This window comes from Clupea harengus, chromosome 5, assembly GCF_900700415.2.
Source record: "Clupea harengus chromosome 5, Ch_v2.0.2, whole genome shotgun sequence".
NCBI classification, from domain to species: Eukaryota; Metazoa; Chordata; class Actinopteri; order Clupeiformes; family Clupeidae; genus Clupea; species Clupea harengus.
The window spans coordinates 30,553,891-30,570,417 of record NC_045156.1 but is presented as its reverse complement, the minus strand read 5'-3'; the positions used below and the strand labels follow the sequence as shown (position 1 = coordinate 30,570,417).

The 16,527-nt window shown below is 40.9% G+C and overlaps 1 protein-coding gene across 5 annotated transcripts in view; it reads right to left on the bottom strand.

Moving 5' to 3' along the window:
* Positions 1–16,527, bottom strand: part of LOC105903027 (E3 ubiquitin-protein ligase RNF123) — a 95,663-nt gene that overhangs the window by 73,563 nt on the left and 5,573 nt on the right. For all 5 annotated transcript variants that reach the window (XM_031568535.2, XM_031568534.2, XM_031568533.2 and 2 more), the window contains 16 exons: positions 16,238–16,335; positions 15,949–16,003; positions 14,690–14,775; positions 14,153–14,239; positions 13,987–14,054; positions 13,748–13,873; positions 12,936–13,050; positions 12,367–12,471; positions 8,357–8,482; positions 5,871–5,963; positions 4,639–4,712; positions 3,774–3,891; positions 2,521–2,620; positions 1,968–2,029; positions 1,247–1,318; positions 676–796 (listed from right to left, as the gene is read on the bottom strand). In XM_031568535.2, coding sequence (XP_031424395.1) covers positions 676–796; positions 1,247–1,318; positions 1,968–2,029; positions 2,521–2,620; positions 3,774–3,891; positions 4,639–4,712; positions 5,871–5,963; positions 8,357–8,482; positions 12,367–12,471; positions 12,936–13,050; positions 13,748–13,873; positions 13,987–14,054; positions 14,153–14,239; positions 14,690–14,775; positions 15,949–16,003; positions 16,238–16,335 — 1,506 coding nt within the window. The remainder of the gene's footprint in view (positions 1–675; positions 797–1,246; positions 1,319–1,967; positions 2,030–2,520; positions 2,621–3,773; positions 3,892–4,638; positions 4,713–5,870; positions 5,964–8,356; positions 8,483–12,366; positions 12,472–12,935; positions 13,051–13,747; positions 13,874–13,986; positions 14,055–14,152; positions 14,240–14,689; positions 14,776–15,948; positions 16,004–16,237; positions 16,336–16,527) is intronic.

The window sequence follows — 16,527 nt, the reverse complement described above, 5'->3', positions numbered from 1 at the left end:
GTTTAGCACCCACAGACACAAATGAACACTAATGTTTAGCACCCACAGACACAAATGAACACTAATGTTTAGCACCCACAGACATAAATGAACACTAATGTTTAGCACACACAGACATAAATGAACACTAATGTTTAGCACCCACAGACATAAATGAACACTAATGTTTAGCACCCACAGACATAAATAAACACTAGTGTTTAGCTGATCTTGGGTCATTTATTACCAGCGGTGTAACTGTGTTATAAAAGCAACAGTCCACTCAAGGCAAGTGACTTATTGAAGAAAGGTCAATACAAAGGGTGTTTAAGGTACTCCACTTTGGAATGACAGTAGCAATGCTATCACTGCCTCTTGTGTACTGATTATTGTAACTGATTATGTCTGCTTTATTGAATAGTGCTAATGCTATCACTGCCTCGTGTGTACTGATTATCGTTACTGATTATGTCTGCTTTATTGAATAGTGCTAATGCTATCACTGCCTCGTGTGTACTGATTATCGTGTGTACTGATTATGTCTGCTTTATTGAGTAGTGCTAATGCTATCACTGCCTCGTGTGTACTGATTATCGTTACTGATTATGTCTGCTTTATTGAATAGTGCTAATGAGCGTCTGTTTCTAGGTAAGGAGGTGTCCATACTGTGACTGGTCTGGAGTGTCTCTGGCTTACCCTCACTGCTTACAGTCGCCCCGTTCTTCCTCTTGCCCTCGTCCCAACAGCTTCTGACGGCGCTGATGAGCCGATGCAGGAAACACACCATGTACTCGGGAGGACACAACACCGTTGGGTTCTGAGAGAGAGAGAGAGAGAGAGAGAGAGAGAGAGAGAGAGAGAGAGAGAGAGAGAGAGAGAGAGGAGGCTTTTAATCAGCTGCATGACCTTTAACGCACCAACTAAGTTACAGGCCCATGACAAAAGGCACGTCTCATATCAAAGACTCAATGCAAGGCTAGCACCCTCACACCGCCTGGTCACATGCCCTAAGGTGCTTCTAACTACATATGTGGTTCACAGTTATGTCACGAGCATTAAGCTACCGTTTCCTAGGGACCAGGGGCAAAGGATGTCACCGCAAATATAAACTACTGGTAAATCCATTTGACCATGAAAAGCCATATGACATAGGCACCACATTAAACACAGTCTCCCCCAGTCATACGTGTTAATGATAGCGAACTATAGGGACAGAAAAATGTGTAAATATGAATGTTAAAGGTTGACACCAATAGTGCAAACTTACCGCTCTGTTGCTGGCATTCTCTTGAAGAAACTTCCGGAATTTGTTCAAGAATATATATCTAGAAGCTTGCCCCTAAAAGACCAATAGCATTAAATAGTGTGATAATTAGAGTGATCCTGGAATGGAGCATTTGTATAGAGGATAATATAATAATAAATAGGATAATAAACACTTTGACTTTGACTTTGATGTTCTTCATGCAAAAATACAGAAAACAGCATGAGTGAGAGAAGACGATTATGTTGATGCCAAGTTGCCAAATCTGTTGATGTAGTGTGGCCCCCATGTTGAAAGGTGAGTGGCCCCCCATGTTGAAAGGTGTGTGGTGTGGCCCCACATGTTGATGTTGTGTGGCCCCCATGTTGAAAGGTGAGTGGCCCCACATGTTGATGTTGTGTGGCCCCCCATGTTGATGTTGTGTGGCCCCCCATGTTGATGTTGTGTGGCCCCCATGTTGATGTTGTGTGGGCCCCCATGTTGATGTTGTGTGGCCCCCCATGTTGATGTTGTGTGGCCCCCCATGTTGATGTTGTGTGGCCCCCCATGTTGATGTTGTGTGGCCCCCATGTTGAAAGGTGAGTGGCCCCCCATGTTGATGTTGTGTGGCCCCCCATGTTGATGTAGTGTGGCCCCACATGTTGATGTTGTGTGGCCCCACATGTTGAAAGGTGAGTGGTGGGTCTGTGTGGTCAGTCTTTGAGTGAAAGTGAGACAGACTTACCGTCCCTTTGTCCTTGTTGTTCAACATGAGCCTCAGGATCTGCACCTGCAGCTCCTCCACCACTAAGGGCACAGACCAAACCAGTACAGTCAGTACAGACACACACACAAGCACAGAGTCATAGTGCCCCTCCACCACTAAGAGCACAGTCAGCACACTAAGACATGTCAGTACAGACACACACACAAGCACAGAGTCATACTGCTCCTCCACCACTAAGAGCACAGACCAAACCAGCACAGTCAGTACAGACACACACACACAAGCACAGAGTCATAGTGCTCCTTCACCACTAAGAGCACAGACCAAACCAGCACAGTCAGCACAGACATGTCAGTACACACACAAGCACATAGTCATAGTGCAACCACAGGCAGTAGTATAGTGTTTGTGTATGGGATCAGTGTGTGAGTGTGTATGTGTGTGTGTGTGTGGGGGAGGGGTATGGGATGAGTGCAAGTGTGTGTGTGTGCGTGTTCCTGTATCTGTATCTGTATCGGTGCAGGTGTAATATTGATTGCATAGGCCCTAACACACACACACACACACTCACCCTCAATCCTCTTCTTGAGCCTCTGGCAGCCGCGCTCATACGCTCGTCTCCTGAGTCTCTCGTCTGCAGTCTCCTCCCTCACCTCGTGCTCATCTCGTCCCTTCACACAAACACACACAAACACACAGTGCACTGAAAACTCACATTCCCATCATCCACCGGACCAGAACCATACACAATTAACATGGACATTAGGTCAGTTTTAACTGAATGGACAAATTCAATTCATCTCATTCAGAGTTCTAATTCATCTCAGATTACCATCCTCTTCCTTCAGATAATGGAGCGGGAATGTCAGACTAATAAACATAATGAGATGTGCAGAGCAGAGCAGGCAGCAGCAGCAGCAGCAGTGCCATCGTGGCTAATAGCTTGCTAGTTACAAAGAGTCTGTTTTCATTTGTTTGGACATCAGACAGCTTCTTGCGGAGACAGAAGAGTCTTGCGCCTGCGTCCAAAGGCAAAGGGATGTAGCTTCAGCTAGAAAAACATCCATGTCCTCTATCTGCCACAGCAGCATGTAGCCACCCGCCATTCCATTTGGATTTCCCTGTTCTTTTTCAAAACTTGTTGCTTAAGATTTTAAGCTACTGGATATGCCATCCATCCAGTCATACGCTTATTATAAGCACTGTCCCTGTAAGATTCTTTTTAGGAGGTGCTTTTTCAAAAGATAGGCTGTGTGTGTTTATTATTGATATGCTCCAGACAAACACGGAATTCTAGATTTTCCAACCTCCTACTAGAAAAACGGAACACCACTCAAAGTCAGAGTTCCCAGTTGCAACTTTAGAGTTGTCTGGAACACAGCATCAGTTTGCAGAAAATAAAGAAAACATACATGCGCTAAGAGATGGACATAATAAACTATTACAAATGTTGATTTCTCATAATTCTCTTAATTATCATTTATATCATTTCCCACCAAACAGTCTAGTCTAAACTACAACTTAATTAGGACAGCTGTGGTCTAGGTAGGCATGCAAGCCACAAGGCTAAACCCCCAAGGGTGCTAGCGTCGGTCGCTGTCTCTTAAGGTGATGAACTGATGTTGACTCTCTGCACAGCTCCGTAACCGCTTGGCTACTGTACACTGACAACAGACATTTGGCAATACTTGAACAAGAACAATCTTAACAATTTTTTCTAGAAGTCCAGGAAATGTGGCAAACAAGATGGAATCTCAATCTGAGATCCGTGACTCTGTGACTCCCGTGGTAGCTGTGTGACTGTACACTTCAAAATGGCCTCACCTCCTTGTCAAAGCGTGTGGGCCACCATGTCGTAGGGATGAGCTCCTCCAGGCCGGCCTCCTTCACCCTCAGCGGTGTTTTAATATAGAAGAATACTACGGAGCGCAACACGTCAAACGTAAGCATCGGCTAAGGAAACACACCGGAGAGAGCACATCAACCCACATACAGTCTTTTGCTGTGTGGAAACACACCGGAGAGCACATCAACCCACAGACAGTCTTTTGCTGTGTGGAAACACACCGGAGAGCACATCAACCCACAGACAGTCTTTTGCTGTGTGGAAACACACCGGAGAGCACATCAACCCACATACAGTCTTTTGCTGTGTGGAAACACACCGGAGAGCACATCAACCCACAGACAGTCTTTTGCTGTGTGGAAACACACCGGAGAGCACATCAACCCACAACATGCGTTTTAAGATTTCTATCATATCTAGAGAATGGCTTTTTTTAAAAACAGTTCCCTTTCTCTCTGCAGAGAGACATTTACATTTACATTTAGTCATTTAGCAAACGCTTTTATCCAAAGCGACTTACAAGGATGTATTCACATTTACACTGATGGCACACTGCACATCAGGAGCAATTAGGGGTTCAGTGTCTTGCTCAAGGACGCTTCGACAGGGAATCGAACGAACAACCTTCTGATTACTAAACGACTTCTCTACCTCCTGTACCACTGTCGCCCCATGCTCTTATTCATCAACAGTTCCATGAATGTGATGGATACTGGGCTAAAAATAGCTTTTGGTGTCACTGGTGGTGGTGCTAAATAAAGCACAATGCCCCCCTCTGATGGGGTGTCATGGGAGCACAATATAAGATAACACGTTATTGATGTTGGAGTGTCAAAAGGATATAAGACATTATTGAGCAGATATTTCCTGGACTTCTCATGACGTAGGATGGCTGTGGTCAAACGCAAGTAGTGAATCTGAAAAAACAGCAAAAAGAACTAACATTAAAATCAGGAACTTCATCAAAACAAATTTTAAACTGTAATCTGATGTTCATGATGTTTTTATTCAGGTTTTGATGCCAATATGATACAAAATTGCGTGCTAGAATTAATACTTTTCACGTTTGATGGGAATGAAAAAGTAGCACATCAGCCAAAATCTTGATGATGAAATACTGCAATCTGACGTAAAACATTTCAAAGACAACAGATTTGACACAGCCGGTACAATCCCCAGTACATCAGGCTGCTGGGTGAGTATTTTCACATCTCCCCAAGATGTCTGCAATGTGTGAGCAGCTCTCAAAAGACTGAGTTGCAAGGGGTTTTGCCTTCAAATGATAAACTTCACATAGGGTTGTATAAAACTGATATTTTGATGAAGTAATATTGCAAACTGACTGAAATACTTAATTTAAAAACATGAATAAACTTCACACTCCCTTCAATGAATGTGGCTGTTGTGTAAACATATTTACTTGAAACCAGTTGATCTAAAAACATTTCAATATTTTTTCTTAGTGATTTAGTGAAATGTAGTGAAGATTTCAGCTTGATCCAAGAAGGTATGGACAGTCAATTAGAAGTACTTCAAATGAGCTGAAGACAAAATGATGATGATAAAATCGATGCAAAACTTTTAAAGTGCAGTTTTGGAACTGTTCATGGCTGCATGAATTCAATGTTAATTTCTTTTTCATTTCATCTAAATCCCTGACCTGAACAGCCCAACTCTAGGTAGGTTGGCCTGGACAGATCCGTGAGCAATGTGCCTTTCCAACTTCCTGCATGATAGAATATTAACACTCGACACCATATTTTTTCTATGTCTTTGATACATTGTGTCTGTCTGCTGTGACACACCTCTGTAACTGACCTGTCAAACAGGCTTTCAGGATGTCAGAGGGTTTAAACTCACTCTGCCACGCCATTGCATTCAGACCTCTGTGCCTTTAACTAACCTGTCAAACAGGCTTTCAGGATGTCAGAGAGTTTAAACTCACGGTGTCAAGCCATTGCATTCAGACCTCTGTGCCTTTAACTAACCTGTCAAACAGGCTTTCAGGATGTCAGAGAGTTTAAACTCACTCATTCCGAGCGGGTGCTTTGAGAGTGAAAAGTGGACCAGCTCACCTGGAAACCCAGGTCAGGGATGATGGGAGAGAACCGATAGGCCCGCAGGAGAGACATCATCAGCTGCTTCAGGCACTCGTTCACTTCATAGTCCTGGAATGGGGAAAAAAGGAGAAAAAAAGAAGTAAATACAAGGCAAGGCAAGGCAATTTTATTTATATAGCACAATTCATACACCGTGGTAATTCAATGTGCTTCACATACATGCACAACAATGTGCTTCACATAAAAAAAAAAAGCAAAAGGTCAGTGCATGATCATAAAAACAGTAAATTATAGAAAATAAAAGCATGAGAACATTAAGGCATAAAAATAGTAAAATATAGGAAATAAAAGCATAAAAAGAATAATAACAATCACTAGTCTACTACAGTAAGCAATAATACTTCAAAGGAACTGTTCATGGCCAAATACAAGAAATTCACATCATTTTTAAAAAGTATCTTTAACTTTAACGTGACATTATGTAGGTTTTTACAGTTTTTTTAAGTATGGTTTTGTCAGTAGCAAGTTTTTCATATTAATTTTTAGGGAATATGGTCATGTGAAGGCAGGACAAAAACCCTAGTCATTCCTACTACCAGCTCTGGTTCTGCATTATGTATACTGAACACAAATATAAATGCAACATGCGTCAATCTCAAAGGCTTCACTAAGTTACAGTTTATATGCGAAATCAGTCAATAAACTGAAGTAAACCATGGCTAACTATGCACAGAATCAGAGAGAAATAAGATAGCATCGGGAATTTACATTATCTTTTATTTCAATTTCAACAGGTTACCAAAACATATTTTTATACAGGCTAATATTTTTGTTCAGTATAGTTTTATACTTCAGGTTGGAAAACTATATTAATATATTCACAGCATGATGTTGCCAATTGTATTGCTGAGAAAGTCTGCAACCTTTTATTAGTGCCAAATGTGTAGAAGAAGAATATTGTATGATTCCAAGATAGAATAGTGTATGATTCCAGATAGAATAGTGTATGATTCCAAGATAGAATAGTGTATGATTCCAGATAGAATAGTGTATGATTCCAAGATAGAATAGTGTATGATTCCAAGATAGAATAGTGTATGATTCCAGATAGAATAGTGTATGATTCCCAGATAGAATAGTGTATGATTCCATATAGAATAGGTTATGATTCCATATAGAATAGTGTATGATTCTAAGATAGAATAGTGTATGATTCCAGATAGAATAGTGTATGATTCCCAGATAGAATAGTGTATGATTCCATATAGAATAGATAGTGTATGATTCAGATAGAATGATGTATGATTCCAGATAGAATAATGTATGGTTCCAGATAGAATAGTGTATGATTCCAATGGTGTTGACCAGATAGAATAGTGTATGATTCCAATGGTGTTGACCAGATAGAATAGAACACGGTTCCAAGCCACTACTTTGTGAGGGAGCATATTTGATGATGGCAGTAATACTGGCTGCTCTGATGGGAGAGCCTATGGCTGTTGTTCCTTGAAGATGCCTTGGGTCAGTTAACACCTTTTATAAGGTGTTCTGAAACATCTTTATGTTTGGGTACATGATGAGATTGTACACTGCTTGCAGATACTTTACAGTTAAAACTTCAGTGAATGTGCCAATTATTCTACCCAACATAAATAGTAGTTTCACCTAGCGAGGCTTATAACTCTCTCAAAGTGTCTTCATGTCAATGCTTCAGGTTTATGTCAATGTCATCATCACATTTGTATGACTCCAAATCTGTCAGAAAATCACAAGAATTATTTTTGAGGGTCAGGAAGACGATACATCCAGATGGACACCAGTTTGCACTTCATCAGTTTGTTTATAATGAAGCACCCAGATTTGAATTACGTAATAACTAATTCCTTAATCATATCCTCGAAATATGATCTACTACTGATACTTGTAAAGCCGTCAATAGTGCAATCAAGACTAACAAGTTCAGACTTTGAAGTGATACCCTGAAGTAGAAAGCTCCTAGTACACAGTCAAATAAGCAGTAGAGTGATGGCCATGTGATAGGTGAAAATTCACCCTAGTTACCTCAGGACTCCGGAGCTGCATATAAGTATATTTATTAGACAAACAATTGCAATCGGGCTCACTCCCAGCACAAGGCTGAAAGTGAAGCCATGATAAACACATCGCACAAGGTTTATTTAGACCGAAGTTGAGCGTTCAGCAGGGAAAACCACGTGGTGGATTTCTGATGTCCGAGGCAAGGATGGAAGTTTTGCAAGGTCGGAAGAAGCACAGTTCGACCCTTCTTATCACTTCTGGTCTAAACATGCTCTTGTACATATGTAGACTAAGTGGCACCTAATATTCTAAGTCACACACGCACACAGAAAAGCCATGTTTCTGTTTTCATAAGCACATGATTCATACAAGGAATTAATAATACAAGGCACTTGATTATTATATTCTTAAGTCATTAACAGTGTTTGGAAATGATCTCCATCAGTATGAGGTGGAAGCAGTACCTCCATGAGCAGCCAGAACAGGTCCAGGAGCTGCTGGATGAGAGGATGTTCATCCACTGAACCCCCGCCTTCCAAGATTGTCAACAGGAAGTTCATCAACACGTCCTCCACTAGATACACTTTACACTGAAAAGAAAAACAAGAACATTACAATTAGTAAATAATATATCATTAGAGGTCACACTTAACCAATTTCTTACCAAACTGATATTCCATCTCAATACAGTTCTTGGCCCTGCCTTATCTTTAAAATCTGAATATAGCCAGAAAACAAACGCAGGGCCACATACAATTTAAATGGCAAATGTGAAAAATATTGTATGTATGAAGTTTCTCAGCATATATTAAAGCTGACACACTTCTTCTCCATGACTGTGAGTGAAAAGCATCAGACCCTCAACTGCTCTGTAACTACCTATAGATAATTCACAACCTTTGATGAATACATGACTTGCGTTGTACTTTGACTACACATTTGAGATAGGATATAGTATAGATATACATTAAAAACCTCGCTTAATTGAGATGTAACCTAGCTGTATTAACAACTTAGTGTTCGAAAATGTCCTGTACTGTCCTGTACAGACCTGGACAGAGTTTTGCATACCTGTTAATACAGATGAGAGTGATCGACTGATGTGTTCAGCCCAAGTAACCAAATTAAGCATTAACATCTTCACTACAAGAGTTCAGTTCTGGGGCAAAAAATCAAGAGCGAATCGCCTGAGCCATATGTCATATTACTGACCTAGACCCTATTTCCCGATAACTCATAAGTAAAAAAAATAATCAACACTGGTGTGCCGTTTGCAACAGTCCAATACAAACCCCTCTTCACAGTTGGCAACTGAACTTCTCTCTAAAAAAAGACGCAAACTCATTGAACAAATGGATCAAATCAGACTCCTGTCTGACATACTCCATTAATCCCTGAAAACAGACGGCATAAAGTCAACTCAAAGTCTACTCAAAAAGACTAATCCAGATGCTTCTGAACAATTACTGGTCCATATCCAACATACTGTTTGTAGGCAAAATCAGCAGTTTAACAGCCTAAATGACAAATGGCTATTTCGACAACTTTTAGTGAGGTTTCCATGCTCACCACAGCACGGAAATAGCTCTCATTAAGGTCTTAAACAGCATACACCTCAATACTGATATAGGTCCTAATCCCAGTGTTATTGGACCATATTTCAGTTTTTGACACTGTTGACCATAATATATTGCTACAAAGACTGAAACATTGGGTTGGATTTTCAGGTACGGTTAGAACTGGCTCAGATCTTACCTACAAGACAGAAAATGCATTGTTGCCAATGGAGACTAAACAGCAACACCAGAGGTTGATCTTAGGGTCTTTATTATTCAAACATTGACATAGTCTTGCTTGGATAAGTCATTAAAGACAATAAGATCCTTTATCATAGCTGTGCTGATCACACTCAAAGTTACATAGCCAAACTTAGAGGCTTTATGTCAAAACATGATTCAGAAAAACTATGATAGAGAAATACGAAACTCTGACTTTAAGCAAATGTGCATGTGTGTTCATCATATGCCTTTGTGAGCTGAAACATGACGTTTCTTTCTCTGTGTATGTGCTTAAAAGTGTAACTTCTGTGAGTTTGCGTAAGCAAGGGCTGATAAGAAGAACTCGTAGTTTTCAGCCTTGCTGATGCATTACGTTGCAAAAAGCATAGCAAGATGACCTCGGATGTCCTGCTGATACACAACTCTGGAGTCCGAGGTAACTTGAGTGAATTTTCACCTAACAAAATACTTCATGCTTTTATTTCCAGCAGGGTTGGTTGACTGCAATGGTCTTTTCACATGCCTTTCTTAAAAAGAGCATCAAACAGCTTCGGCCTGTTCAAAATGCAGCTGCTCGAGTTCTTATGACAACCAAATGAACTAAAACACATTCCTCCAGTACTTTCAAGTAGGTGACAGAACTGACTTTAAAGCACTGCTGCTTGTTTATAAATCCCTAAATGGGGCAGGACCAAAAAAAAAAAACACTCATATTTTTCAGCAGTAAACACCTGCTAGACCTCTCAGATCACTGGAGAGAAATCTGTCAGTAATACCCACTAATGAGTCTGTGACGATGTGATCGTCACTACAGATAGATATGCTCTCTGGCTGCCATGCCATTGAGCCGGGCTCTTTGGTGTGGCGGTCAGAGCGCATGTTTGGCACCCTGTAGACCCGGGTTCGAGTCCGGGTGGGGTGACCACGCTCTCCCTTCGCTACAGAGTCCAATTTCATTCATTCAATAACATTCATGCTAAATATGCTGTAGGGACTAGAGGTTTTCACAGCTCCTCTTAAAGCTGAAAACCCGAGATGCGACCCGAGACACGCTCGTGTTCAGGTCTGTGCCTACCGGACACTGTCAACATTTCATTACAGTATTGTGATAGGCAAGCCAATAAGATACAAAAAAAATCTGGCCCCCCACTGACCAGACTGGACGCTCATCGGCCCCCAGGGTAATTTGAGTTTGAGACCCCTGGTTTATAGCTACTGTAGAGCAACGATTCCCTAACCTCAATATCCCAAAAACCCAATACCACCACTCGTTTCAGGTTTTCCTTTTTAAAAACAGATATATATACTGCTCTATGCAAACATAACCTCACACCATTTCAGTGTTGTTGCTTGTTTATTGCAGTTTCGCACCATTTCGCTCTGTTGAACTACGTAGTGTAAAACAATAAAGACAGCCTGATTTGAGGTACCGTAATTTCCGGACTATAAGCCGCTACTTTTTTCCCATGCTTTGAACCTCGCGGCTTAAACAATGACGCGGCTAATTTATGGATTATGATACCTGTGACTGTATACGGTGGCTTTGTGGAGCTAGGATGCTAGCATGGATGCTTAGCTCCACGCGGTTTCTCAGTATCTCAATAACTTAACTAATGTCAAAATAACCACAGTCTGCCGGCGTAGACAGAACATAACTCAAAACACTTTAGAAAATGAAATAAAAGTTTACAACAATACAAATCCAGTCTTTTCAAGTTCTTTAGCTCACTGGTTTCAAACTAGCTTGTCTTCAATCTAACGTTCTACCTGAACAGGAAGAACTACCTTATTTCTGATTGACTCTTGCAACTGTGCTCTCTTAAAGCAACAGTGCACTTATCGTAACTGGCAAAACTAATAATATGCATCACTATTGTATTACTTTTACCGGTAGGCACCTGCGGCTTGTAGACATGTGCGGCTTATTTATGTTCAAAATAATAATTTTTTGTAAATTCCGTGGGTGCGTCTTATATTCAGGTGCGCTCAATAGTCCGGAAATTACGGTAATAGTTTCTCAGGCTGTGTGCTAGATAACAGTACTGGTTAACTGGGAGACATATTACCTAGCTCTTTTTTTTATGTGACAGAAACTTGCTTGCATGGATGTTTTCGGGAACACCATATCTACTCACCGCCTGCTAGCAATCTCAATAGCCTAAATGCTGATGCTTCTCTTACAAAACACATGACAAATTGGCCATCAAAACATCTTAATTTGTCACAACATGCATTTGATTTGATAATTTCAGCTGATCGTAATTTTCATACATCTCGGAGCATTTAAAACTGCCAAGTTATATGGGTCAATATATATATATATATATATATATATATACACACACTATATATATATACACCGGTATATGATTTTTTGGGGGAATACAACATGCTAACTACTAAATTTGCTGTGGGGAGTTGACGGAAAGCCCTAATATATAATTCAAATATTGAATTTGCCATAGCCATATCATGTACGCTTTAAATCTTAAAATCTCCTCTCAGCTATCTGGCATTTAATCGCTATGCTGTATTCTCCTCAATGGGCTGATTTGTTTCCCTGTAATGAATTTCAGGTGCAGCTCATTTGACATGGCACAACTGGCAAATTAACAAATATAAATGTAAATGTAAATTTCCCCTGCCAAATGCTACATGGTAACGGATAATTGCCCCTGTCCAGGTGTGTCACATACCATCAGTGGAGCAAAGTGGTTAAAAACGTGGGCGAGGGTGACCAGAACTGTTGGCTCTCCATGAAGCTGCCAACACGCGCTGTCTTTTTCAACAACCTTCTCCTCCTGCAGACAAATACAGAAAAAGGGGCTTCCATTTTAGATGCGCTCCGGTAGGACATACTTGGACCAACATTGACATGCAGTGCAGAAGAACTTCTGGTGACAAATGGAGCTCCAATGGAATTGAGCCAAAGGTCCTAATGTCTGCAAGACCTCATGAAGCTTACCAAGAGAGAAAACATGTCACTACACAAGTCTTGCTGTATATGTATGATAGCAGATGGAAATACCTATGCAGCTTCAGAAAGATTGTACATGGAAAAGTCCATCTAAGCAAGACGTTGGTGGTTAGAGTAAGGTGTTTAAAAGATATCTATGCCTACGGTGGTGAATAAGCAATATGCTTTTTTTTATGGCAACATGGTATATCATGCTTTAAGTGGTTGATTTCGCATCAGTGGTAGCAGACATTCATTACAAGTGTGCCTGTGGTGGTCATGTAATCAATGGCAGCTGAGAGATAGTACCTGGGTATCAATGGTTGTGGACAGCACGGTTTTCATGTAGCCCAGCAGCCGATTGGCTTTGAGAAGGTCCGCGGTAGGAGGGTCCTGCAGTGGTCTGTATCCCTCCACGGGATATGTGTGCCTTTGTCAAGGAAGCAATCTCAGAACACAGAACACTCATCATTTCTTTTTTCTTAAAGATTAATTTTTGGCCTTTTTGTGCCTTTTAATCGATAGTGCAGTGAAGAGTGGGACAGGAAATGAGAGGGAGAAGAGCTGGGGAGTGGACAGGAGAAATGACATCGGGCCGGATTCGAACCCGTGTCCTCCATGGGCGTCAAGCCCGAATGTGGTCGGGGCTACTGCTTGCGCCACAGTGCCCGCCCCCCCCACTCATCATTTCTGGACGGATTTGAGCCGTTTATGCACCACATAGGGGGCTACTTGTCTTAGTTGCACATGGTAAACTGGACCTACATCAAGTAGAACCTGCACATCTCCACAACACCAGGGGACACATGTAGAACAATTGGACCCACATACAAATGGTCCTCTGCCACTTTCAATCCATAAATCACTATTCTATTAACTCTATTCTTATAACAATCATAGATGAGCCCTCTGGTCTACATGTTGAGGACCAGGAAGAACACTAGTATTAACAAGTAACTGATCATAAGGTAAGTGTTACAAATACTTCAAATCAGTCCAGTAAGTTGAATGAACTGAAACACCCTACCCCTATCCCATAGTCCTCCACTACCGTACATTTCTCTTTCAACCACACATACACCTGTTAAGGTTCAAAAATTCAAAAACGTTTGTCAGGATATCTGAGCGGGCGGCTCCCAAAATTGAAAGCCACTGACTCTTTGAAGGAAAGACTGATGGCAGGAAAGTATGCGATGCCCGGACCCATCTTAATGTTACTGAAGGCTGTGCCCAGGGACTGGCCATTTCTGACAGAGAAAGAAACACAACAAGCGACAGAAAGAGACAGAAACTATTAAGTGAGAAAGGACTCGAAAATGATGTTTTATGATATAAAATATCCCCCCAAAATGTCACTTACAGACAAAATGTTATGGTGCCATCATCCAAGTCTATCATACAGCTGACAATGTCTCCTGCCGCCCATGACTGCAAGAGAAAAATATTGATCAGCGTTGATTAGCACAGCTGCTGGACAGCTTCCTGAGTCGAAACAAACGTCCTGTAACATATAACAACATTCTCACCTTGCCATAGTTTGTAGTGGTGACATTCCACTTGCGCACCCTGTTCCCATCATAAGCATATGAGTCAGGTGTGTCACCAACACCCTCCTGAAGAAACAAAAGAAAAAAGTCTGTGAGCACACCGCACAACTAATGATCTCATAGAGACAAGACACCACTTGCCCATCTCAATTTAGCCACACAGTTCAAATGGTTGTTTTCATTAAACGCTCGAGGTCTAGGCTCTAGGACCAGGACATTTATACCCAATTCCACACCAACTCTGACACGCCTGAGAATGTTTAGCAACCTAATGCTCTTCAAAGACCTAGATCCAGCATCTGAATACTACGGTTTTTACTATGCCCTGTGAGCGGTAAAGTAAATACTGAGATTATTCCAATCATTTTGCTGTTGTTAATCTGAACAGCAGTGTTACTGCATCTACTACAGCTACAACAGAAATGTGACAGAAAGAAGCGTTGATAAAGATTTCATGTCCAATTCCATCTGAAATTCATTTTCAGATTGAAGAACTTTGTTTTCAAGGGACAATACCTCCTGATTGAACCTGCAGTTGAGCGTGCACCAACCGATCTGCATCAGACCTTGGGATGAGATGAGCACCTCGTACACCCACTTCCCTACACACGCACAAAGTCAAATGCTAGTTAAATGCAAGTTAAATGCAGGTTTACAGATGAATGACAAGATTGATCCAAAATAAAGCAGTTCATGACGAGAACAAGAGGCGAAGAGGGGAACAAATAACAACACAAAGTAAGGATGCTACTAGAGACACAACACAATGGGGCAAATTTGTAAAAAAAAAAACTCCCATGATGTTTACCATAAAGCCTAACACCATCAGAGCAATGCCAATGAATGTATAAATGAATTCTTCATCTGCATATTGAGGTAGTGATACATACAGCAGTAATGTGACAGTGAAATTAAGCCTTAAAATAAATGGATTGTAAATGTTGCTGTAGCATGATGTAATATTTTATTTTTATTTGATTATGTTTTCACTTTCACACACCTACTCAGGATGGGTGTCAATCACGCATCAATAACACTGTAATCTACACAATTACTTTTGAATAATTGCCTTGTCTTATAAGGGATAGGCTTGCTTTTGTTCTGATGCTTTTTACCTGTCTTTTTTCACATATCAATGGTTAGAATGTTTCAATTAAAGGCAGACCTCAATCTAATTGCATATATAATCAACTGTAGGCCTATGTCACTGTAGCAGGCAGTTTTCTCTTCCATCTTCTGAGAGAAAGCTGCACTCTAGGCATAGATGTACAGAGCCCCATGAAACACAGATTGGAACTTGAACCCTGGGTCTTGGTGTGCTCGCTCCTTCATTTGGGCTCATCTCTCATGGGCAATCTCTCCCAAATCTGTTTTTGTTGTTTAAAGTTCGATGAGGTTTATTCCAACGAATTATTCCTTTAAAAACAAGAGGCTCAGACGCCAGTGCCATTTTATAACCTTTTCTGTCAGATTACACGGATCATAAATCGGTATAACTTCATTAGATTGGCGATTTCTATTAGTCGATGCAGGTGGGGCATCTGAAATAAACAGGATGGTACCTATAGACTAAACACTTCTGCAGTGATTACTGCCACGTTGGTGATGAATTCAAGTTTAATGTGCCAATGCTTCAGTGTGCCCATGAAGATTTACAGGCAGCTTTTGTGAATTTCCCCCAATGGATTGTAAAGTAACCCATTATATATGTTGATTTAAAGAAAACGTCACTTCATGGTGCTGATTAGAGTGCAGTTAGTGAGTCATAGAATTACCTTTGAATACACAAGTGGTAGCTCTGATGGAGCTGAAATTGCTGTGGCCAATGACCTTTAGTTCAAAATGGGAGGAGAGATAGAAATTAGCTATTTAAAGCTTTTAAAATCACAATTAAGGAAAACATTTCAGTAACAGAGCAACTCTACAATACTAAACAAAATACAAGCAGAGGATGCATTTCAAATCATGTATTTTGAAACAACTTATCAGGAGGTACTGTATTTCATACCACAGATTTGATCAATCTTGGTGCAAGATCTCTACAAAAGAACTATTTCTTCCTACCCCAAGGAGATCATCATCAACAAAGAGAAGGCCTTCAAAGCCACTAGTGTGGTCCAACACCACCGTCGAGGGACCAAGACGCCCATCAGCTGCCTGATCTGGGAGGACGAGGAGACAGATACAAATGCAAGAGGAAAAGAGGAGATTATTTAAGGTCATTATTTTAGGTGGTTTTTGCCACAGGGTTTATGAAATCAGTCCGATTGAAGCCCCTCAAATACAAACGACGCTGTAAACTAATATTGTATGGACTCACAGACCGACCACAAGAAGACTGATCATTTTCTTCA